This window comes from Oryctolagus cuniculus, chromosome 12 (assembly GCF_964237555.1).
Source record: "Oryctolagus cuniculus chromosome 12, mOryCun1.1, whole genome shotgun sequence".
Classification (NCBI taxonomy): Eukaryota; Metazoa; Chordata; class Mammalia; order Lagomorpha; family Leporidae; genus Oryctolagus; species Oryctolagus cuniculus.
Window position 1 is genome coordinate 99,090,701 of NC_091443.1, and position 23,297 is coordinate 99,113,997.

The following is a 23,297-nucleotide window of genomic DNA, read 5'->3' on the forward strand; positions in this document are numbered from 1 at the left end:
CAAGACATCCCAGTGTGGAGCTGACACTTCCCAACAAAATAGCAGAGGTCAGATGAATTGACACCCAGTTAATAAAAAATATGCTGAAAAAAAAAAGCAACAGATATCACTACTCACAACTTTTAGTACCTTTGAGTGATACTGCAGAGATATCTCTATGCAGATATGAGGCCTTAACACTTCTCCCAATGACCACAGCATTCAGGGAAGCCCTGCCATTCGAAACACCTAGGGGCCCTGTGTGTTTCACCAACCCAGCGACTGACAGGGTAGGCAGGGAGAGTCAAGTATCCCACCTACCCTGACATTAGAATTGTGCTTGTCAGGGCTGAATGTTGCTTGTTGGCAGCACGGGGCAAAGATGGGCGCAAAAAAGACACTAAGCTGGGGTATACAGCACAATAGAGATCCTGAAATGTAGTGGGTGATGGGCGGTCCGAAGACTACCCTGGCAGGCAAGCAAAGCCACTATCTGGACTAGGCGCCAGTCTAAACGCCAGCTTCTGAGCCACCAAGACAACCACCCTGAGGTATGTACACATCTTGGCCTGTGCGTGGGTAAGCCTAGTCCTCAGTGGGGCCTTCCCTGTCTCATTCGATTTGCAGTCGGCCCGACGGCTCTGGATCGGGAGCGGCCTTCCCTAGGTCCTGCCCTGCCCAGGTAGGTCTCCCGACCCCGTGAAGGCCCCGCCCCGGGGCTGGGATCCCGGGCAGACTTCCCCGCTATCCCGGGAGGCCCAGGGCTGGGCCGCGTGGTGCCCGCACACCCACTGCCCCCCTCGGCCCCGTGTGTCTATGGGCCCGGTGGCAGCACGGCCTCCAAGCGTGCGAGTGACACGGAGGGGGCTGTGGCCTGCCCCCACCCCTGGGGAGGCCGTCCCGGGATCCCTGCGCACCCAGTGGCCCCGTAGGACGTCCTGCGGTCCGGGTGGCTGTCCCGCTTTCCACGCGGAGGCTGACCGGAGTCTGGCCCGCAGCCACGACCCAACCACATCACTCAGCGTTCGGTGGGCGGCACGGGGATGGACGGGTCCTCGGGGAATCCTGGGCCACTCCACAGAGGCTGCGGAGGCAGACTGTGGTGGGGGAGGGGTTCTGACGGTGGCCCGAGGGCTGTCCCACCTCGACAAGCCAGGTGCATTGGTGGTGCCAGGTGTGGCCTGGGCAGTCGATGCGTGCCGCCAGAGCTCCTGCGAGGGTCCTGGAGTGCTTTGGGCGGGGTCAGAGCTCTGGGGTCCGAGTTCATTGTCTGCCCGGCCCCGGCCCGGCCGTTTCTGCGGCTCAGTCCGCGGCTGTCTCCAGCAACCCCTGCGGAGCTGAGAGCTGGCCTGTGGCGGGGGACGAGGACCGCCTCTGGGGCCCACGTGCCCATAGCCACGCACGCACTGGCTTCCCTGGGCCGGCAGGCAGGGCCCGGGGCTCGACCACCTGCCGCGTTGGTGACCCTGCTGTGGTTTTCCTTCCCACCCCAGCGGGCCCGAACTCGAGCTGCCCCGGCTGGGGCAGTTCCCTGTCCCATGTGCAGCCATCGCGGGACCCCGTTGGCCGTGTCCTGCGGCCGGGCATGTGGCCGTGGCTAACCTCCAGGTCTGTGACAGCGCCAGGGGCCTCCGGCGGGAGGAATGCCACATCTTCCAGACCATAGACATGTTCAGTGAGTCCTCCCGGGGCACGGTGTCCCCGCTGAGCCACTGGGGCTCGTCCCTGGACAGCGCCAGTCTTCCTTCGCGGAGCCAGCCGCGAGGCTGAGTCCCGGGGCACAGGGCCGCCTGAAGCGGGGGGGCGGGTGGAGGGGGAGGCCGGCACACAGGGCCCGGGTCTTGTGAGACCCCATGGGTGGTGGGTGTGAAGCATATCCACGTTCACTGCGGTGTCCGGGTCGGGCCTGCCTCTGGGGTGTGGGTCACACTGTTTGGCCCTGCCTGACACGCAGCCTGCCAGGTCCCGCGGGGCACGTGGTTGCGGCCCCAGAGGCTATTCCAGGGCAGGGCCAGCGCCCGCAAGCCTGCGCGCTTCACAGGCTGCCTAGGAAGAGGGGGCCACGCCAGCAGCCTTCAGCCTGCTTCCTTCCCAACCCGCAGACAGCCCCTGAAAGCCGCAGCTCCCAGCTGTGGCAAGCAGACAAGTGGTGTCTGGCTTTCGCGTCAGCTGGCGGAGCGCCGAGCGCCAGAGCGCTCTGGAACCACAGCTCTGCGTGCCCTGGGTGTTCCGTGTGCCGGGGGGAGGCCTGAGTCGCTGGCCTCGACGCCTCTCCCAGCGACCACGGCATTCTGGGAAGCCCGGCAGTTGAGAGACCCAGGGGTCCTGTGGGTGTTGGGTGTCCCCCGCCCAGCGACTGGCAGGGCGGGCAGGGAGAGTCCGCTGTCCCGCCTACGCTGCCCTTGGAATTGTGTGGGTCGGGGTTAGATTTCTGCTGTCGGCAGCCCAGGGCGGAGATGGGCGCCCCGGGACACTGAGCTGGGGTCCGGTGCGTGTGAAGGCTTCCTTAGGGCCCTGCCCCGTGAGGTGGGGCGGTTGAAGGGCGGTCCAGAGCCCCCATGGCAGGCGGGCGCCAGTCCAGGCCAGTGCCTGGAGACTCAGCGCCCTGCCTCCAGGCAAGCCTCGAGCCACCAAGACGACGGGCCGTCCTTTAGGGGGTGTGGACATCCTGGCCTGTGCGTGGGTAAGCCTAGTCCTCAGTGGGGCCTTCCCTGTCTCATTCGATTCGCAGTCGGCCCGACGGCTCTGGATCGGGAGCGGCCTTCCCTAGGTCCTGCCCTGCCCAGGTAGGTCTCCCGACCCCGTGAAGGCCCCGCCCCGGGGCTGGGATCCCGGGCAGACTTCCCCGCTATCCCGGGAGGCCCAGGGCTGGGCCGTGTGGTGCCCACACACCCACTGCCCCCTCGGCCCCGTGTGTCTATGGGCCCGGTGGCAGCACGGCCTCCAAGCATGCGAGTGACACGGAGGGGGCTGTGGCCTGCCCCCACCCCTGGGGAGGCCGTCCCGGGATCCCTGCGTACCCAGTGGCCCCGTAGGACGTCCTGCGGTCCGGGTGGCTGTCCCGCTTTCCACGCGGAGGCTGGCCCGCAGGCACGACCCAACCACATCACTCAGCCTTCGCTGGGCGGCACGGGGACGGACGGGTCCTCGGGGAATCCTGGGCCACTCCACAGAGGCTGCGGAGGCAGACTGTGGTGGGGGAGGGGTTCTGACGGTGGCCAGAGGGCTGTGCCACCTCGACAAGCCAGGTGCATTGGTGGTGCCAGGTGCGGCCTAGGCAGTCGATGCGTGCCGCAGAGCTCCTGCGAGGGTCCTGGAGTGCTTTGGGCGGGGTCAGAGCTCTGGGGTCCGAGTCCATTGTCTGCCTTGCCCCGGCCCCGGGCCCGGGCCCGGCCCGGCCCGGCCGTGTCTGCGGCTCAGTCCGCGGCTGTCTCCAGCAACCCCTGCAGAGCTGAGAGCTGGCCTGTGGCGGGGGACGAGGACCGCCTCTGGGGCCCACGTGCCCATAGCCACGCACGCACTGGCTTCCCTGGGCCGGCAGGCAGGGCCCGGGGCTCGACCACCTGCCGCGTTGGTGACCCTGCTGTGGTTTTCCTTCCCACCCCAGCGGGCCCGAACTCGAGCTGCCCCGGCTGGGGCAGTTCCCTGTCCCATGTGCAGCCATCGCGGGACCCCGTTGGCCGTGTCCTGCGGCCGGGCATGTGGCCGTGGCTAACCTCCAGGTCTGTGACAGCGCCAGGGGCCTCCGGCGGGAGGAATGCCACATCTTCCAGACCATAGACATGTTCAGTGAGTCCTCCCGGGGCACGGTGTCCCCGCTGAGCCACTGGGGCTCGTCCCTGGACAGCGCCAGTCTTCCTTCGCGGAGCCAGCCGCGAGGCTGAGTCCCGGGGCACAGGGCCGCCTGAAGCGGGGGGGCGGGTGGAGGGGGAGGCCGGCACACAGGGCCCGGGTCTTGTGAGACCCCATGGGTGGTGGGTGTGAAGCATATCCACGTTCACTGCGGTGTCCGGGTCGGGCCTGCCTCTGGGGTGTGGGTCACACTGTTTGGCCCTGCCTGACACGCAGCCTGCCAGGTCCCGCGGGGCACGTGGTTGCGGCCCCAGAGGCTATTCCAGGGCAGGGCCAGCGCCCGCAAGCCTGCGCGCTTCACAGGCTGCCTAGGAAGAGGGGGCCACGCCAGCAGCCTTCAGCCTGCTTCCTTCCCAACCCGCAGACAGCCCCTGAAAGCCGCAGCTCCCAGCTGTGGCAAGCAGACAAGTGGTGTCTGGCTTTCGCGTCAGCTGGCGGAGCGCCGAGCGCCAGAGCGCTCTGGAACCACAGCTCTGCGTGCCCTGGGTGTTCCGTGTGCCGGGGGGAGGCCTGAGTCGCTGGCCTCGACGCCTCTCCCAGCGACCACGGCATTCTGGGAAGCCCGGCAGTTGAGAGACCCAGGGGTCCTGTGGGTGTTGGGTGTCCCCCGCCCAGCGACTGGCAGGGCGGGCAGGGAGAGTCCGCTGTCCCGCCTACGCTGCCCTTGGAATTGTGTGGGTCGGGGTTAGATTTCTGCTGTCGGCAGCCCAGGGCGGAGATGGGCGCCCCGGGACACTGAGCTGGGGTCCGGTGCGTGTGAAGGCTTCCTTAGGGCCCTGCCCCGTGAGGTGGGGCGGTTGAAGGGCGGTCCAGAGCCCCCATGGCAGGCGGGCGCCAGTCCAGGCCAGTGCCTGGAGACTCAGCGCCCTGCCTCCAGGCAAGCCTCGAGCCACCAAGACGACGGGCCGTCCTTTAGGGGGTGTGGACATCCTGGCCTGTGCGTGGGTAAGCCTAGTCCTCAGTGGGGCCTTCCCTGTCTCATTCGATTCGCAGTCGGCCCGACGGCTCTGGATCGGGAGCGGCCTTCCCTAGGTCCTGCCCTGCCCAGGTAGGTCTCCCGACCCCGTGAAGGCCCCGCCCCGGGGCTGGGATCCCGGGCAGACTTCCCCGCTATCCCGGGAGGCCCAGGGCTGGGCCGTGTGGTGCCCACACACCCACTGCCCCCCTCGGCCCCGTGTGTCTATGGGCCCGGTGGCAGCACGGCCTCCAAGCATGCGAGTGACACGGAGGGGGCTGTGGCCTGCCCCCACCCCTGGGGAGGCCGTCCCGGGATCCCTGCGTACCCAGTGGCCCCGTAGGACGTCCTGCGGTCCGGGTGGCTGTCCCGCTTTCCACGCGGAGGCTGGCCCGCAGGCACGACCCAACCACATCACTCAGCCTTCGCTGGGCGGCACGGGGACGGACGGGTCCTCGGGGAATCCTGGGCCACTCCACAGAGGCTGCGGAGGCAGACTGTGGTGGGGGAGGGGTTCTGACGGTGGCCAGAGGGCTGTGCCACCTCGACAAGCCAGGTGCATTGGTGGTGCCAGGTGCGGCCTAGGCAGTCGATGCGTGCCGCAGAGCTCCTGCGAGGGTCCTGGAGTGCTTTGGGCGGGGTCAGAGCTCTGGGGTCCGAGTCCATTGTCTGCCTTGCCCCGGCCCCGGGCCCGGGCCCGGCCCGGCCCGGCCGTGTCTGCGGCTCAGTCCGCGGCTGTCTCCAGCAACCCCTGCAGAGCTGAGAGCTGGCCTGTGGCGGGGGACGAGGACCGCCTCTGGGGCCCACGTGCCCATAGCCACGCACGCACTGGCTTCCCTGGGCCGGCAGGCAGGGCCCGGGGCTCGACCACCTGCCGCGTTGGTGACCCTGCTGTGGTTTTCCTTCCCACCCCAGCGGGCCCGAACTCGAGCTGCCCCGGCTGGGGCAGTTCCCTGTCCCATGTGCAGCCATCGCGGGACCCCGTTGGCCGTGTCCTGCGGCCGGGCACGTGGCCGTGGCTAACCTCCAGGTCTGTGACAGCGCCAGGGGCCTCCGGCGGGAGGAATGCCACATCTTCCAGACCATAGACATGTTCAGTGAGTCCTCCCGGGGCACGGTGTCCCCGCTGAGCCACTGGGGCTCGTCCCTGGACAGCGCCAGTCTTCCTTCGCGGAGCCAGCCGCGAGGCTGAGTCCCGGGGCACAGGGCCGCCTGAAGCGGGGGGGCGGGTGGAGGGGGAGGCCGGCACACAGGGCCCGGGTCTTGTGAGACCCCATGGGTGGTGGGTGTGAAGCATATCCACGTTCACTGCGGTGTCCGGGTCGGGCCTGCCTCTGGGGTGTGGGTCACACTGTTTGGCCCTGCCTGACACGCAGCCTGCCAGGTCCCGCGGGGCACGTGGTTGCGGCCCCAGAGGCTATTCCAGGGCAGGGCCAGCGCCCGCAAGCCTGCGCGCTTCACAGGCTGCCTAGGAAGAGGGGGCCACGCCAGCAGCCTTCAGCCTGCTTCCTTCCCAACCCGCAGACAGCCCCTGAAAGCCGCAGCTCCCAGCTGTGGCAAGCAGACAAGTGGTGTCTGGCTTTCGCGTCAGCTGGCGGAGCGCCGAGCGCCAGAGCGCTCTGGAACCACAGCTCTGCGTGCCCTGGGTGTTCCGTGTGCCGGGGGGAGGCCTGAGTCGCCGGCCTCGACGCCTCTCCCAGCGACCACGGCATTCTGGGAAGCCCGGCAGTTGAGAGACCCAGGGGTCCTGTGGGTGTTGGGTGTCCCCCGCCCAGCGACTGGCAGGGCGGGCAGGGAGAGTCCGCTGTCCCGCCTACGCTGCCCTTGGAATTGTGTGGGTCGGGGTTAGATTTCTGCTGTCGGCAGCCCAGGGCGGAGATGGGCGCCCCGGGACACTGAGCTGGGGTCCGGTGCGTGTGAAGGCTTCCTTAGGGCCCTGCCCCGTGAGGTGGGGCGGTTGAAGGGCGGTCCAGAGCCCCCATGGCAGGCGGGCGCCAGTCCAGGCCAGTGCCTGGAGACTCAGCGCCCTGCCTCCAGGCAAGCCTCGAGCCACCAAGACGACGGGCCGTCCTTTAGGGGGTGTGGACATCCTGGCCTGTGCGTGGGTAAGCCTAGTCCTCAGTGGGGCCTTCCCTGTCTCATTCGATTCGCAGTCGGCCCGACGGCTCTGGATCGGGAGCGGCCTTCCCTAGGTCCTGCCCTGCCCAGGTAGGTCTCCCGACCCCGTGAAGGCCCCGCCCCGGGGCTGGGATCCCGGGCAGACTTCCCCGCTATCCCGGGAGGCCCAGGGCTGGGCCGTGTGGTGCCCACACACCCACTGCCCCCTCGGCCCCGTGTGTCTATGGGCCCGGTGGCAGCACGGCCTCCAAGCATGCGAGTGACACGGAGGGGGCTGTGGCCTGCCCCCACCCCTGGGGAGGCCGTCCCGGGATCCCTGCGTACCCAGTGGCCCCGTAGGACGTCCTGCGGTCCGGGTGGCTGTCCCGCTTTCCACGCGGAGGCTGGCCCGCAGGCACGACCCAACCACATCACTCAGCCTTCGCTGGGCGGCACGGGGACGGACGGGTCCTCGGGGAATCCTGGGCCACTCCACAGAGGCTGCGGAGGCAGACTGTGGTGGGGGAGGGGTTCTGACGGTGGCCAGAGGGCTGTGCCACCTCGACAAGCCAGGTGCATTGGTGGTGCCAGGTGCGGCCTAGGCAGTCGATGCGTGCCGCAGAGCTCCTGCGAGGGTCCTGGAGTGCTTTGGGCGGGGTCAGAGCTCTGGGGTCCGAGTCCATTGTCTGCCTTGCCCCGGCCCCGGGCCCGGGCCCGGCCCGGCCCGGCCGTGTCTGCGGCTCAGTCCGCGGCTGTCTCCAGCAACCCCTGCAGAGCTGAGAGCTGGCCTGTGGCGGGGGACGAGGACCGCCTCTGGGGCCCACGTGCCCATAGCCACGCACGCACTGGCTTCCCTGGGCCGGCAGGCAGGGCCCGGGGCTCGACCACCTGCCGCGTTGGTGACCCTGCTGTGGTTTTCCTTCCCACCCCAGCGGGCCCGAACTCGAGCTGCCCCGGCTGGGGCAGTTCCCTGTCCCATGTGCAGCCATCGCGGGACCCCGTTGGCCGTGTCCTGCGGCCGGGCATGTGGCCGTGGCTAACCTCCAGGTCTGTGACAGCGCCAGGGGCCTCCGGCGGGAGGAATGCCACATCTTCCAGACCATAGACATGTTCAGTGAGTCCTCCCGGGGCACGGTGTCCCCGCTGAGCCACTGGGGCTCGTCCCTGGACAGCGCCAGTCTTCCTTCGCGGAGCCAGCCGCGAGGCTGAGTCCCGGGGCACAGGGCCGCCTGAAGCGGGGGGGCGGGTGGAGGGGGAGGCCGGCACACAGGGCCCGGGTCTTGTGAGACCCCATGGGTGGTGGGTGTGAAGCATATCCACGTTCACTGCGGTGTCCGGGTCGGGCCTGCCTCTGGGGTGTGGGTCACACTGTTTGGCCCTGCCTGACACGCAGCCTGCCAGGTCCCGCGGGGCACGTGGTTGCGGCCCCAGAGGCTATTCCAGGGCAGGGCCAGCGCCCGCAAGCCTGCGCGCTTCACAGGCTGCCTAGGAAGAGGGGGCCACGCCAGCAGCCTTCAGCCTGCTTCCTTCCCAACCCGCAGACAGCCCCTGAAAGCCGCAGCTCCCAGCTGTGGCAAGCAGACAAGTGGTGTCTGGCTTTCGCGTCAGCTGGCGGAGCGCCGAGCGCCAGAGCGCTCTGGAACCACAGCTCTGCGTGCCCTGGGTGTTCCGTGTGCCGGGGGGAGGCCTGAGTCGCTGGCCTCGACGCCTCTCCCAGCGACCACGGCATTCTGGGAAGCCCGGCAGTTGAGAGACCCAGGGGTCCTGTGGGTGTTGGGTGTCCCCCGCCCAGCGACTGGCAGGGCGGGCAGGGAGAGTCCGCTGTCCCGCCTACGCTGCCCTTGGAATTGTGTGGGTCGGGGTTAGATTTCTGCTGTCGGCAGCCCAGGGCGGAGATGGGCGCCCCGGGACACTGAGCTGGGGTCCGGTGCGTGTGAAGGCTTCCTTAGGGCCCTGCCCCGTGAGGTGGGGCGGTTGAAGGGCGGTCCAGAGCCCCCATGGCAGGCGGGCGCCAGTCCAGGCCAGTGCCTGGAGACTCAGCGCCCTGCCTCCAGGCAAGCCTCGAGCCACCAAGACGACGGGCCGTCCTTTAGGGGGTGTGGACATCCTGGCCTGTGCGTGGGTAAGCCTAGTCCTCAGTGGGGCCTTCCCTGTCTCATTCGATTCGCAGTCGGCCCGACGGCTCTGGATCGGGAGCGGCCTTCCCTAGGTCCTGCCCTGCCCAGGTAGGTCTCCCGACCCCGTGAAGGCCCCGCCCCGGGGCTGGGATCCCGGGCAGACTTCCCCGCTATCCCGGGAGGCCCAGGGCTGGGCCGTGTGGTGCCCACACACCCACTGCCCCCTCGGCCCCGTGTGTCTATGGGCCCGGTGGCAGCACGGCCTCCAAGCATGCGAGTGACACGGAGGGGGCTGTGGCCTGCCCCCACCCCTGGGGAGGCCGTCCCGGGATCCCTGCGTACCCAGTGGCCCCGTAGGACGTCCTGCGGTCCGGGTGGCTGTCCCGCTTTCCACGCGGAGGCTGGCCCGCAGGCACGACCCAACCACATCACTCAGCCTTCGCTGGGCGGCACGGGGACGGACGGGTCCTCGGGGAATCCTGGGCCACTCCACAGAGGCTGCGGAGGCAGACTGTGGTGGGGGAGGGGTTCTGACGGTGGCCAGAGGGCTGTGCCACCTCGACAAGCCAGGTGCATTGGTGGTGCCAGGTGCGGCCTAGGCAGTCGATGCGTGCCGCAGAGCTCCTGCGAGGGTCCTGGAGTGCTTTGGGCGGGGTCAGAGCTCTGGGGTCCGAGTCCATTGTCTGCCTTGCCCCGGCCCCGGGCCCGGGCCCGGCCCGGCCCGGCCGTGTCTGCGGCTCAGTCCGCGGCTGTCTCCAGCAACCCCTGCAGAGCTGAGAGCTGGCCTGTGGCGGGGGACGAGGACCGCCTCTGGGGCCCACGTGCCCATAGCCACGCACGCACTGGCTTCCCTGGGCCGGCAGGCAGGGCCCGGGGCTCGACCACCTGCCGCGTTGGTGACCCTGCTGTGGTTTTCCTTCCCACCCCAGCGGGCCCGAACTCGAGCTGCCCCGGCTGGGGCAGTTCCCTGTCCCATGTGCAGCCATCGCGGGACCCCGTTGGCCGTGTCCTGCGGCCGGGCATGTGGCCGTGGCTAACCTCCAGGTCTGTGACAGCGCCAGGGGCCTCCGGCGGGAGGAATGCCACATCTTCCAGACCATAGACATGTTCAGTGAGTCCTCCCGGGGCACGGTGTCCCCGCTGAGCCACTGGGGCTCGTCCCTGGACAGCGCCAGTCTTCCTTCGCGGAGCCAGCCGCGAGGCTGAGTCCCGGGGCACAGGGCCGCCTGAAGCGGGGGGGCGGGTGGAGGGGGAGGCCGGCACACAGGGCCCGGGTCTTGTGAGACCCCATGGGTGGTGGGTGTGAAGCATATCCACGTTCACTGCGGTGTCCGGGTCGGGCCTGCCTCTGGGGTGTGGGTCACACTGTTTGGCCCTGCCTGACACGCAGCCTGCCAGGTCCCGCGGGGCACGTGGTTGCGGCCCCAGAGGCTATTCCAGGGCAGGGCCAGCGCCCGCAAGCCTGCGCGCTTCACAGGCTGCCTAGGAAGAGGGGGCCACGCCAGCAGCCTTCAGCCTGCTTCCTTCCCAACCCGCAGACAGCCCCTGAAAGCCGCAGCTCCCAGCTGTGGCAAGCAGACAAGTGGTGTCTGGCTTTCGCGTCAGCTGGCGGAGCGCCGAGCGCCAGAGCGCTCTGGAACCACAGCTCTGCGTGCCCTGGGTGTTCCGTGTGCCGGGGGGAGGCCTGAGTCGCTGGCCTCGACGCCTCTCCCAGCGACCACGGCATTCTGGGAAGCCCGGCAGTTGAGAGACCCAGGGGTCCTGTGGGTGTTGGGTGTCCCCCGCCCAGCGACTGGCAGGGCGGGCAGGGAGAGTCCGCTGTCCCGCCTACGCTGCCCTTGGAATTGTGTGGGTCGGGGTTAGATTTCTGCTGTCGGCAGCCCAGGGCGGAGATGGGCGCCCCGGGACACTGAGCTGGGGTCCGGTGCGTGTGAAGGCTTCCTTAGGGCCCTGCCCCGTGAGGTGGGGCGGTTGAAGGGCGGTCCAGAGCCCCCATGGCAGGCGGGCGCCAGTCCAGGCCAGTGCCTGGAGACTCAGCGCCCTGCCTCCAGGCAAGCCTCGAGCCACCAAGACGACGGGCCGTCCTTTAGGGGGTGTGGACATCCTGGCCTGTGCGTGGGTAAGCCTAGTCCTCAGTGGGGCCTTCCCTGTCTCATTCGATTCGCAGTCGGCCCGACGGCTCTGGATCGGGAGCGGCCTTCCCTAGGTCCTGCCCTGCCCAGGTAGGTCTCCCGACCCCGTGAAGGCCCCGCCCCGGGGCTGGGATCCCGGGCAGACTTCCCCGCTATCCCGGGAGGCCCAGGGCTGGGCCGTGTGGTGCCCACACACCCACTGCCCCCCTCGGCCCCGTGTGTCTATGGGCCCGGTGGCAGCACGGCCTCCAAGCATGCGAGTGACACGGAGGGGGCTGTGGCCTGCCCCCACCCCTGGGGAGGCCGTCCCGGGATCCCTGCGTACCCAGTGGCCCCGTAGGACGTCCTGCGGTCCGGGTGGCTGTCCCGCTTTCCACGCGGAGGCTGGCCCGCAGGCACGACCCAACCACATCACTCAGCCTTCGCTGGGCGGCACGGGGACGGACGGGTCCTCGGGGAATCCTGGGCCACTCCACAGAGGCTGCGGAGGCAGACTGTGGTGGGGGAGGGGTTCTGACGGTGGCCAGAGGGCTGTGCCACCTCGACAAGCCAGGTGCATTGGTGGTGCCAGGTGCGGCCTAGGCAGTCGATGCGTGCCGCAGAGCTCCTGCGAGGGTCCTGGAGTGCTTTGGGCGGGGTCAGAGCTCTGGGGTCCGAGTCCATTGTCTGCCTTGCCCCGGCCCCGGGCCCGGGCCCGGCCCGGCCCGGCCGTGTCTGCGGCTCAGTCCGCGGCTGTCTCCAGCAACCCCTGCAGAGCTGAGAGCTGGCCTGTGGCGGGGGACGAGGACCGCCTCTGGGGCCCACGTGCCCATAGCCACGCACGCACTGGCTTCCCTGGGCCGGCAGGCAGGGCCCGGGGCTCGACCACCTGCCGCGTTGGTGACCCTGCTGTGGTTTTCCTTCCCACCCCAGCGGGCCCGAACTCGAGCTGCCCCGGCTGGGGCAGTTCCCTGTCCCATGTGCAGCCATCGCGGGACCCCGTTGGCCGTGTCCTGCGGCCGGGCACGTGGCCGTGGCTTACCTCCAGGTCTGTGACAGCGCCTGGGGCCTACGGCGGGAGGAATGCCACATCTTCCAGACCATAGACATGTTCGGTGAGTCCTCCCGGGGCACGGTGTCCCCGCTGAGCCACTGGGGCTCGTCCCTGGACATCGCCAGTCTTCCTTCGCGGAGCCAGCCGCGAGGCTGAGTCCCGGGGCACAGGGCCGCCTGAAGCGGGGGGGCGGGTGGAGGGGGGGGCCGGCACACAGGGCCCAGGTCTTGTGAGACCCCATGGGTGGTGGGTGTGAAGCATATCCACGTTCACTGCGGTGTCCGGGTCGGGCCTGCCTCTGGGGTGTGGGTCACACTGTTTGGCCCTGCCTGACACGCAGCCTGCCAGGTCCCGCGGGGCACGTGGTTGCGGTCCCAGAGGCTATTCCAGGGCAGGGCCAGCGCCCGCAAGCCTGCGCGCTTCACAGGCTGCCTAGGAAGAGGGGGCCACGCCAGCAGCCTTCAGCCTGCTTCCTTGCCAACCCGCAGACAGCCCCTGAAAGCCACAGCTCCCAGCTGTGGCAAGCAGACAAGTGGTCCCTGGCTTTCGCATCAGCTGGCGGAGCGCCGAGCGCCAGAGCGCTCTGGAACCACAGCTCTGCGTGCCCTGGGTGTTCCGTGTGCCGGGGGGAGGCCTGAGTCGCCGGCCTCGACGCCTCTCCCAGCGACCACGGCATTCTGGGAAGCCCGGCAGTTGAGAGACCCAGGGGTCCTGTGGGTGTTGGGTGTCCCCCGCCCAGCGACTGGCAGGGCGGGCAGGGAGAGTCCGCTGTCCCGCCTACGCTGCCCTTGGAATTGTGTGGGTCGGGGTTAGATTTCTGCTGTCGGCAGCCCAGGGCGGAGATGGGCGCCCCAGGACACTGAGCTGGGGTCCGGTGCGTGTGAAGGCTTCCTTAGGGCCCTGCCCCGTGAGGTGGGGCGGTTGAAGGGTGGTCCAGAGCCCCCATGGCAGGCGGGCGCCAGTCCAGGCCAGTGCCTGGAGACTCAGCGCCCTGCCTCCAGGCAAGCCTCGAGCCACCAAGACGACGGGCCGTCCTTTAGGGGGTGTGGACGTCCTGGCCTGTGCGTGGGTAAGCCTAGTCCTCAGTGGGGCCTTCCCTGTCTCATTCGATTCGCAGTCGGCCCGACGGCTCTGGATCGGGAGCGGCCTTCCCTAGGTCCTGCCCTGCCCAGGTAGGTCTCCCGACCCCGTGAAGGCCCCGCCCCGGGGCTGGGATCCCGGGCAGACTTCCCCGCTATCCCGGGAGGCCCAGGGCTGGGCCGCGTGGTGCCCGCACACCCACTGCCCCCCTCGGCCCCGTGTGTCTATGGGCCCGGTGGCAGCACGGCCTCCAAGCGTGCGAGTGACACGGAGGGGGCTGTGGCCTGCCCCCACCCCTGGGGAGGCCGTCCCGGGATCCCTGCGCACCCAGTGGCCCCGTAGGACGTCCTGCGGTCCGGGTGGCTGTCCCGCTTTCCACGCGGAGGCTGGCCCGCAGGCACGACACAACCACATCACTCAGCCTTCGGTGGGCGGCACGGGGACGGACGGGTCCTCGGGGAATCCTGGGCCACTCCACAGAGGCTGCGGAGGCAGACTGTGGTGGGGGAGGGGTTCTGACGGTGGCCCGAGGGCTGTGCCACCTCGACAAGCCAGGTGCATTGGTGGTGCCAGGTGCGGCCTGGGCAGTCGATGCGTGCCGCCAGAGCTCCTGCGAGGGTCCTGGAGTGCTTTGGGCGGGGTCAGAGCTCTGGGGTCCGAGTCCATTGTCTGCCCGGCCCCGGCCCGGCCGTGCCTGCGGCTCAGTCCGCGGCTCTCTCCAGCAACCCCTGCAGAGCTGAGAGCTGGCCTGTGGCGGGGGACGAGGACCGCCTCTGGGGCCCACGTGCCCATAGCCACGCACGCACTGGCTTCCCTGGGCCGGCAGGCAGGGCCCGGGGGTCGACCACCTGCCGCGTTGGTGACCCTGCTGTGGTTTTCCTTCCCACCCCAGCGGGCCCGAACTCGAGCTGCCCCGGCTGGGGCAGTTCCCTGTCCCACGTGCAGCCATCGCGGGACCCCGTTGGCCGTGTCCTGCGGCCGGGCACGTGGCCGTGGCTTACCTCCAGGTCTGTGACAGCGCCTGGGGCCTCCGGCGGGAGGAATGCCACATCTTCCAGACCATAGACATGTTCGGTGAGTCCTCCCGGGGCACGGTGTCCCCGCTGAGCCACTGGGGCTCGTCCCTGGACAGCGCCAGTCTTCCTTCGCGGAGCCAGCCGCGAGGCTGAGTCCCGGGGCACAGGGCCGCCTGAAGCGGGGGGGCGGGTGGAGGGGGGGGGCCGGCACACAGGGCCCGGGTCTTGTGAGACCCCATGGGTGGTGGGTGTGAAGCATATCCACGTTCACTGCGGTGTCCGGGTCGGGCCTGCCTCTGGGGTGTGGGTCACACTGTTTGGCCCTGCCTGACACGCAGCCTGCCAGGTCCCGCGGGGCACGTGGTTGCGGCCCCGGAGGCTATTCCAGGGCAGGGCCAGCGCCAGCGCCCGCAAGCCTGCGCGCTTCAGGCTGGCTAGGAAGAGGGGGCCACGCCAGCAGCCTTCAGCCTGCTTCCTTCCCAACCCGCAGACAGCCCCTGAAAGCCGCAGCTCCCAGCTGTGGCAAGCAGACAAGTGGTCCCTGGCTTTCGCATCAGCTGGCGGAGCGCCGCGCGCCAGAGCGCTCTGGAACGCTCTGCGTGCCCTGGGTGTTCCGTGTGCCGGGGGGAGGCCTGAGTCGCCGGCCTCGACGCCTCTCCCAGCGACCACAGCATTCTGTCTGGGAAGCCCGGCAGTTGAGAGACCCAGGGGTCCTGTGGGTGTTGGGTGTCCCCCGCCCAGCGACTGGCAGAGCGGGCAGGGAGAGTCCGCTGTGCCGCCTACGCTGCCCTTGGAATTGTGTGGGTCGGGGTTAGATTTCTGCTGTCTGCAGCCCAGGGCGGAGATGGGCGCCCCGGGACACTGAGCTGGGGTCCGGTGCGTGTGAAGGCTTCCTTAGGGCCCTGCCAGGAGAGGTGGGGCGGTTGAAGGGCGGTCCAGAGCCCCCATGGCAGGCGGGCGCCAGTCCAGGCCAGTGCCTGGAGACTCAGCGCCCTGCCTCCCGGCAAGCCTCGAGCCACCCAGACGACGGACCGTCCTTTAGGGGGTGTGGACGTCCTGGCCTGTGCGTGGGTAAGCCTAGTCCTCAGTGGGGCCTTCCCTGTCTCATTCGATTCGCAGTCGGCCCGACGGCTCTGGATCGGGAGCGGCCTTCCCTAGGTCCTGCCCTGCCCAGGTAGGTCTCCCGACCCCGTGAAGGCCCCGCCCCGGGGCTGGGATCCCGGGCAGACTTCCCCGCTATCCCGGGAGGCCCAGGGCTGGGCCGCGTGGTGCCCGCACACCCACTGCCCCCCTCGGCCCCGTGTGTCTATGGGCCCGGTGGCAGCATGGCCTCCAAGCGTGCGAGTGACACGGAGAGGGCTGTGGCCTGCCCCCACCCCTGGGGAGGCCGTCCCGGGATCCGTGCGGACCCAGTGGCCCCGTAGGACGTCCTGCAGTCCGGGTGGCTGTCCCGCTTTCCACGCGGAGGCTGACCGGAGTCTGGCCCGCAGTCACGACCCAACCACATCACTCAGCCTTCGCTGGGCGGCACGGGGACGGGTCCTCGGGGAATCCTGGGCCACTCCACAGAGGCTGCGGAGGCAGACTGTGGTGGGGGAGGGGTTCTGACGGTGGCCAGAGGGCTGTGCCACCTCGACAAGCCAGGTGCATTGGTGGTGCCAGGTGCGGCCTGGGCAGTCGATGCGTGCCGCAGAGCTCCTGCGAGGGTCCTGGAGTGCTTTGGGCGGGGTCAGAGCTCTGGGGTCCGAGTCCATTGTCTGCCCGGCCCCGGCCCGGCCGTGCCTGCGGCTCAGTCCGCGGCTCTCTCCAGCAACCCCTTCAGAGCTGAGAGCTGGCCTGTGGCGGGGGACGAGGACCGCCTCTGGGGCCCACGTGCCCATAGCCACGCAGGCACTGGCTTCCCTGGGCCGGCAGGCAGGGCCCGGGGCTCGACCACCTGCCGCGTTGGTGACCCTGCTGTGGTTTTCCTTCCCACCCCAGCGGGCCCGAACTCGAGCTGCCCCGGCTGGGGCAGTTCCCTGTCCCACGTGCAGCCATCGCGGGACCCCGTTGGCCGTGTCCTGCGGCCGGGCACGTGGCCGTGGCTTACTTCCAGGTCTGTGACAGTGCCTGGGGCCTCCGGCGGGAGGAATGCCACATCTTCCAGACCATAGACATGTTCGGTGAGTCCTCCCGGGGCACGGTGTCCCCGCTGAGCCACTGGGGCTCATCCCTGGACAGCGCCAGTCTTCCTTCGCGGAGCCAGCCGCGAGGCTGAGTCCCGGGGCACAGGGCCGCCTGAAGCGGGGCGGGGGCGGGTGGAGCGGGGGGGCCGGCACACAGGGCCCGGGTCTTGTGAGACCCCATGGGTGGTGGGTGTGAAGCATATCCACGTTCACTGCGGTGTCCGGGTCGGGCCTGCCTCTGGGGTGTGGGTCACACTGTTTGGCCCTGCCTGACACGCAGCCTGCCAGGTCCCGCGGGGCACGTGGTTGCGGCCCCGGAGGCTATTCCAGGGCAGGGCCAGCGCCAGCGCCCGCAAGCCTGCGCGCTTCAGGCTGGCTAGGAAGAGGGGGCCACGCCAGCAGCCTTCAGCCTGCTTCCTTCCCAACCCGCAGACAGCCCCTGAAAGCCGCAGCTCCCAGCTGTGGCAAGCAGACAAGTGGTCCCTGGCTTTCGCATCAGCTGGCGGAGCGCCGCGCGCCAGAGCGCTCTGGAACGCTCTGCGTGCCCTGGGTGTTCCGTGTGCCGGGGGGAGGCCTGAGTCGCCGGCCTCGACGCCTCTCCCAGCGACCACAGCATTCTGTCTGGGAAGCCCGGCAGTTGAGAGACCCAGGGGTCCTGTGGGTGTTGGGTGTCCCCCGCCCAGCGACTGGCAGAGCGGGCAGGGAGAGTCCGCTGTGCCGCCTACGCTGCCCTTGGAATTGTGTGGGTCGGGGTTAGATTTCTGCTGTCTGCAGCCCAGGGCGGAGATGGGCGCCCCGGGACACTGAGCTGGGGTCCGGTGCGTGTGAAGGCTTCCTTAGGGCCCTGCCACGTGAGGTGGGGCGGTTGAAGGGCGGTCCAGAGCCCCCATGGCAGGCGGGCGCCAGTCCAGGCCAGTGCCTGGAGACTCAGCGCCCTGCCTCCCGGCAAGCCTCGAGCCACCCAGACGACGGACCGTCCTTTAGGGGGTGTGGACGTCCTGGCCTGTGCGTGGGTAAGCCTAGTCCTCAGTGGGGCCTTCCCTGTCTCATTCGATTCGCAGTCGGCCCGACGGCTCTGGATCGGGAGCGGCCTTCCCTAGGTCCTGCCCTGCCCAGGTAGGTCTCCCGACCCCGTGAAGGCCCCGCCCCGGGGCTGGGATCCCGGGCAGACTTCCCCGCTATCCCGGGAGGCCCAGGGCTGGGCCGCGTGGTGCCCGCACACCCACTGCCCCCCTCGGCCCCGTGTGTCTATGGGCCCGGTGGCAGCATGGCCTCCAAGCGTGCGAGTGACACGGAGAGGGCTGTGGCCTGCCCCCACCCCTGGGGAGGCCGTCCCGGGATCCGTGCGGACCCAGTGGCCCCGTAGGACGTCCTGCAGTCCGGGTGGCTGTCCCGCTTTCCACGCGGAGGCTGACCGGAGTCTGGCCCGCAGTCACGACCCAACCACATCACTCAGCCTTCGCTGGGCGGCACGGGGACGGGTCCTCGGGGAATCCTGGGCCACTCCACAGAGGCTGCGGAGGCAGACTGTGGTGGGGGAGGGGTTCTGACGGTGGCCAGAGGGCTGTGCCACCTCGACAAGCCAGGTGCATTGGTGGTGCCAGGTGCGGCCTGGGCAGTCGATGCGTGCCGCAGAGCTCCTGCGAGGGTCCTGGAGTGCTTTGGGCGGGGTCAGAGCTCTGGGGTCCGAGTCCATTGTCTGCCCGGCCCCGGCCCGGCCGTGCCTGCGGCTCAGTCCGCGGCTCTCTCCAGCAACCCCTTCAGAGCTGAGAGCTGGCCTGTGGCGGGGGACGAGGACCGCCTCTGGGGCCCACGTGCCCATAGCCACGCAGGCACTGGCTTCCCTGGGCCGGCAGGCAGGGCCCGGGGCTCGACCACCTGCCGCGTTGGTGACCCTGCTGTGGTTTTCCTTCCCACCCCAGCGGGCCCGAACTCGAGCTGCCCCGGCTGGGGCAGTTCCCTGTCCCACGTGCAGCCATCGCGGGACCCCGTTGGCCGTGTCCTGCGGCCGGGCACGTGGCCGTGGCTTACTTCCAGGTCTGTGACAGTGCCTGGGGCCTCCGGCGGGAGGAATGCCACATCTTCCAGACCATAGACATGTTCGGTGAGTCCTCCCGGGGCAGGGTGTCCCCGCTGAGCCACTGGGGCTCATCCCTGGACAGCGCCAGTCTTCCTTCGCGGAGCCAGCCGCGAGGCTGAGTCCCGGGGCACAGGGCCGCCTGAAGCGGGGCGGGGGCGGGTGGAGCGGGGGGGCCGGCACACAGGGCCCGGGTCTTGTGAGACCCCATGGGTGGTGGGTGTGAAGCATATCCACGTTCACTGCGGTGTCCGGGTCGGGCCTGCCTCTGGGGTGTGGGTCACACTGTTTGGCCCTGCCTGACACGCAGCCTGCCAGGTCCCGCGGGGCACGTGGTTGCGGCCCCGGAGGCTATTCCAGGGCAGGGCCAGCGCCAGCGCCCGCAAGCCTGCGCGCTTCAGGCTGGCTAGGAAGAGGGGGCCACGCCAGCAGCCTTCAGCCTGCTTCCTTCCCAACCCGCAGACAGCCCCTGAAAGCCGCAGCTCCCAGCTGTGGCAAGCAGACAAGTGGTCCCTGGCTTTCGCATCAGCTGGCGGAGCGCCGCGCGCCAGAGCGCTCTGGAACGCTCTGCGTGCCCTGGGTGTTCCGTGTGCCGGGGGGAGGCCTGAGTCGCCGGCCTCGACGCCTCTCCCAGCGACCACAGCATTCTGTCTGGGAAGCCCGGCAGTTGAGAGACCCAGGGGTCCTGTGGGTGTTGGGTGTCCCCCGCCCAGCGACTGGCAGAGCGGGCAGGGAGAGTCCGCTGTGCCGCCTACGCTGCCCTTGGAATTGTGTGGGTCGGGGTTAGATTTCTGCTGTCTGCAGCCCAGGGCGGAGATGGGCGCCCCGGGACACTGAGCTGGGGTCCGGTGCGTGTGAAGGCTTCCTTAGGGCCCTGCCACGTGAGGTGGGGCGGTTGAAGGGCGGTCCAGAGCCCCCATGGCAGGCGGGCGCCAGTCCAGGCCAGTGCCTGGAGACTCAGCGCCCTGCCTCCCGGCAAGCCTCGAGCCACCCAGACGACGGACCGTCCTTTAGGGGGTGTGGACGTCCTGGCCTGTGCGTGGGTAAGCCTAGTCCTCAGTGGGGCCTTCCCTGTCTCATTCGATTCGCAGTCGGCCCGACGGCTCTGGATCGGGAGCGGCCTTCCCTAGGTCCTGCCCTGCCCAGGTAGGTCTCCCGACCCCGTGAAGGCCCCGCCCCGGGGCTGGGATCCCGGGCAGACTTCCCCGCTATCCCGGGAGGCCCAGGGCTGGGCCGCGTGGTGCCCGCACACCCACTGCCCCCCTCGGCCCCGTGTGTCTATGGGCCCGGTGGCAGCATGGCCTCCAAGCGTGCGAGTGACACGGAGAGGGCTGTGGCCTGCCCCCACCCCTGGGGAGGCCGTCCCGGGATCCGTGCGGACCCAGTGGCCCCGTAGGACGTCCTGCAGTCCGGGTGGCTGTCCCGCTTTCCACGCGGAGGCTGACCGGAGTCTGGCCCGCAGTCACGACCCAACCACATCACTCAGCCTTCGCTGGGCGGCACGGGGACGGGTCCTCGGGGAATCCTGGGCCACTCCACAGAGGCTGCGGAGGCAGACTGTGGTGGGGGAGGGGTTCTGACGGTGGCCAGAGGGCTGTGCCACCTCGACAAGCCAGGTGCATTGGTGGTGCCAGGTGCGGCCTGGGCAGTCGATGCGTGCCGCAGAGCTCCTGCAAGGGTCCTGGAGTGCTTTGGGCGGGGTCAGAGCTCTGGGGTCCGAGTCCATTGTCTGCCCGGCCCCGGCCCGGCCGTGCCTGCGGCTCAGTCCGCGGCTCTCTCCAGCAACCCCTTCAGAGCTGAGAGCTGGCCTGTGGCGGGGGACGAGGACCGCCTCTGGGGCCCACGTGCCCATAGCCACGCACGCACTGGCTTCCCTGGGCCGGCAGGCAGGGCCCGGGGCTCGACCACCTGCCGCGTTGGTGACCCTGCTGTGGTTTTCCTTCCCACCCCAGCGGGCCCGAACTCGAGCTGCCCCGGCTGGGGCAGTTCCCTGTCCCACGTGCAGCCATCGCGGGACCCCGTTGGCCGTGTCCTGCGGCCGGGCACGTGGCCGTGGCTTACTTCCAGGTCTGTGACAGTGCCTGGGGCCTCCGGCGGGAGGAATGCCACATCTTCCAGACCATAGACATGTTCGGTGAGTCCTCCCGGGGCAGGGTGTCCCCGCTGAGCCACTGGGGCTCATCCCTGGACAGCGCCAGTCTTCCTTCGCGGAGCCAGCCGCGAGGCTGAGTCCCGGGGCACAGGGCCGCCTGAAGCGGGGCGGGGGCGGGTGGAGCGGGGGGGCCGGCACACAGGGCCCGGGTCTTGTGAGACCCCATGGGTGGTGGGTGTGAAGCATATCCACGTTCACTGCGGTGTCCGGGTCGGGCCTGCCTCTGGGGTGTGGGTCACACTGTTTGGCCCTGCCTGACACGCAGCCTGCCAGGTCCCGCGGGGCACGTGGTTGCGGCCCCGGAGGCTATTCCAGGGCAGGGCCAGCGCCAGCGCCCGCAAGCCTGCGCGCTTCAGGCTGGCTAGGAAGAGGGGGCCACGCCAGCAGCCTTCAGCCTGCTTCCTTCCCAACCCGCAGACAGCCCCTGAAAGCCGCAGCTCCCAGCTGTGGCAAGCAGACAAGTGGTCCCTGGCTTTCGCATCAGCTGGCGGAGCGCCGCGCGCCAGAGCGCTCTGGAACGCTCTGCGTGCCCTGGGTGTTCCGTGTGCCGGGGGGAGGCCTGAGTCGCCGGCCTCGACGCCTCTCCCAGCGACCACAGCATTCTGTCTGGGAAGCCCGGCAGTTGAGAGACCCAGGGGTCCTGTGGGTGTTGGGTGTCCCCCGCCCAGCGACTGGCAGAGCGGGCAGGGAGAGTCCGCTGTGCCGCCTACGCTGCCCTTGGAATTGTGTGGGTCGGGGTTAGATTTCTGCTGTCTGCAGCCCAGGGCGGAGATGGGCGCCCCGGGACACTGAGCTGGGGTCCGGTGCGTGTGAAGGCTTCCTTAGGGCCCTGCCACGTGAGGTGGGGCGGTTGAAGGGCGGTCCAGAGCCCCCATGGCAGGCGGGCGCCAGTCCAGGCCAGTGCCTGGAGACTCAGCGCCCTGCCTCCCGGCAAGCCTCGAGCCACCCAGACGACGGACCGTCCTTTAGGGGGTGTGGACGTCCTGGCCTGTGCGTGGGTAAGCCTAGTCCTCAGTGGGGCCTTCCCTGTCTCATTCGATTCGCAGTCGGCCCGACGGCTCTGGATCGGGAGCGGCCTTCCCTAGGTCCTGCCCTGCCCAGGTAGGTCTCCCGACCCCGTGAAGGCCCCGCCCCGGGGCTGGGATCCCGGGCAGACTTCCCCGCTATCCCGGGAGGCCCAGGGCTGGGCCGCGTGGTGCCCGCACACCCACTGCCCCCCTCGGCCCCGTGTGTCTATGGGCCCGGTGGCAGCATGGCCTCCAAGCGTGCGAGTGACACGGAGAGGGCTGTGGCCTGCCCCCACCCCTGGGGAGGCCGTCCCGGGATCCGTGCGGACCCAGTGGCCCCGTAGGACGTCCTGCAGTCCGGGTGGCTGTCCCGCTTTCCACGCGGAGGCTGACCGGAGCCTGGCCCGCAGTCACGACCCAACCACATCACTCAGCCTTCGCTGGGCGGCACGGGGACGGGTCCTCGGGGAATCCTGGGCCACTCCACAGAGGCTGCGGAGGCAGACTGTGGTGGGGGAGGGGTTCTGACGGTGGCCAGAGGGCTGTGCCACCTCGACAAGCCAGGTGCATTGGTGGTGCCAGGTGCGGCCTGGGCAGTCGATGCGTGCCGCAGAGCTCCTGCGAGGGTCCTGGAGTGCTTTGGGCGGGGTCAGAGCTCTGGGGTCCGAGTCCATTGTCTGCCCGGCCCCGGCCCGGCCGTGCCTGCGGCTCAGTCCGCGGCTCTCTCCAGCAACCCCTTCAGAGCTGAGAGCTGGCCTGTGGCGGGGGACGAGGACCGCCTCTGGGGCCCACGTGCCCATAGCCACGCACGCACTGGCTTCCCTGGGCCGGCAGGCAGGGCCCGGGGCTCGACCACCTGCCGCGTTGGTGACCCTGCTGTGGTTTTCCTTCCCACCCCAGCGGGCCCGAACTCGAGCTGCCCCGGCTGGGGCAGTTCCCTGTCCCACGTGCAGCCATCGCGGGACCCCGTTGGCCGTGTCCTGCGGCCGGGCACGTGGCCGTGGCTTACTTCCAGGTCTGTGACAGTGCCTGGGGCCTCCGGCGGGAGGAATGCCACATCTTCCAGACCATAGACATGTTCGGTGAGTCCTCCCGGGGCAGGGTGTCCCCGCTGAGCCACTGGGGCTCATCCCTGGACAGCGCCAGTCTTCCTTCGCGGAGCCAGCCGCGAGGCTGAGTCCCGGGGCACAGGGCCGCCTGAAGCGGGGCGGGGGCGGGTGGAGCGGGGGGGCCGGCACACAGGGCCCGGGTCTTGTGAGACCCCATGGGTGGTGGGTGTGAAGCATATCCACGTTCACTGCGGTGTCCGGGTCGGGCCTGCCTCTGGGGTGTGGGTCACACTGTTTGGCCCTGCCTGACACGCAGCCTGCCAGGTCCCGCGGGGCACGTGGTTGCGGCCCCGGAGGCTATTCCAGGGCAGGGCCAGCGCCAGCGCCCGCAAGCCTGCGCGCTTCAGGCTGGCTAGGAAGAGGGGGCCACGCCAGCAGCCTTCAGCCTGCTTCCTTCCCAACCCGCAGACAGCCCCTGAAAGCCGCAGCTCCCAGCTGTGGCAAGCAGACAAGTGGTCCCTGGCTTTCGCATCAGCTGGCGGAGCGCCGCGCGCCAGAGCGCTCTGGAACGCTCTGCGTGCCCTGG

At 69.6% G+C, this 23,297-nt stretch overlaps 1 protein-coding gene across 20 annotated transcripts in view; it reads left to right on the forward strand.

The window, feature by feature from the left end:
* LOC103346732 (uncharacterized) overlaps window positions 1–23,297 on the forward strand; it is a 94,900-nt gene that overhangs the window by 30,241 nt on the left and 41,362 nt on the right. For all 20 annotated transcript variants that reach the window (XR_011381005.1, XR_011381006.1, XM_070054507.1 and 17 more), the window contains 22 exons: window positions 607–661; window positions 1,473–1,654; window positions 2,711–2,765; window positions 3,587–3,768; window positions 4,825–4,879; window positions 5,702–5,883; window positions 6,940–6,994; window positions 7,816–7,997; window positions 9,054–9,108; window positions 9,930–10,111; window positions 11,168–11,222; window positions 12,045–12,226; window positions 13,283–13,337; window positions 14,138–14,319; window positions 15,381–15,435; window positions 16,242–16,423; window positions 17,488–17,542; window positions 18,349–18,530; window positions 19,595–19,649; window positions 20,456–20,637; window positions 21,702–21,756; window positions 22,563–22,744. Coding sequence is in view for 18 of the 20 variants with exons in the window: in XM_070054507.1 (XP_069910608.1) it covers window positions 607–661; window positions 1,473–1,654; window positions 2,711–2,765; window positions 3,587–3,768; window positions 4,825–4,879; window positions 5,702–5,883; window positions 6,940–6,994; window positions 7,816–7,997; window positions 9,054–9,108; window positions 9,930–10,111; window positions 11,168–11,222; window positions 12,045–12,226; window positions 13,283–13,337; window positions 14,138–14,319; window positions 15,381–15,435; window positions 16,242–16,423; window positions 17,488–17,542; window positions 18,349–18,530; window positions 19,595–19,649; window positions 20,456–20,637; window positions 21,702–21,756; window positions 22,563–22,744 (2,607 nt within the window). In the remaining 2 variants the exon portion in view is untranslated. The remainder of the gene's footprint in view (window positions 1–606; window positions 662–1,472; window positions 1,655–2,710; window positions 2,766–3,586; window positions 3,769–4,824; window positions 4,880–5,701; window positions 5,884–6,939; window positions 6,995–7,815; window positions 7,998–9,053; window positions 9,109–9,929; window positions 10,112–11,167; window positions 11,223–12,044; window positions 12,227–13,282; window positions 13,338–14,137; window positions 14,320–15,380; window positions 15,436–16,241; window positions 16,424–17,487; window positions 17,543–18,348; window positions 18,531–19,594; window positions 19,650–20,455; window positions 20,638–21,701; window positions 21,757–22,562; window positions 22,745–23,297) is intronic.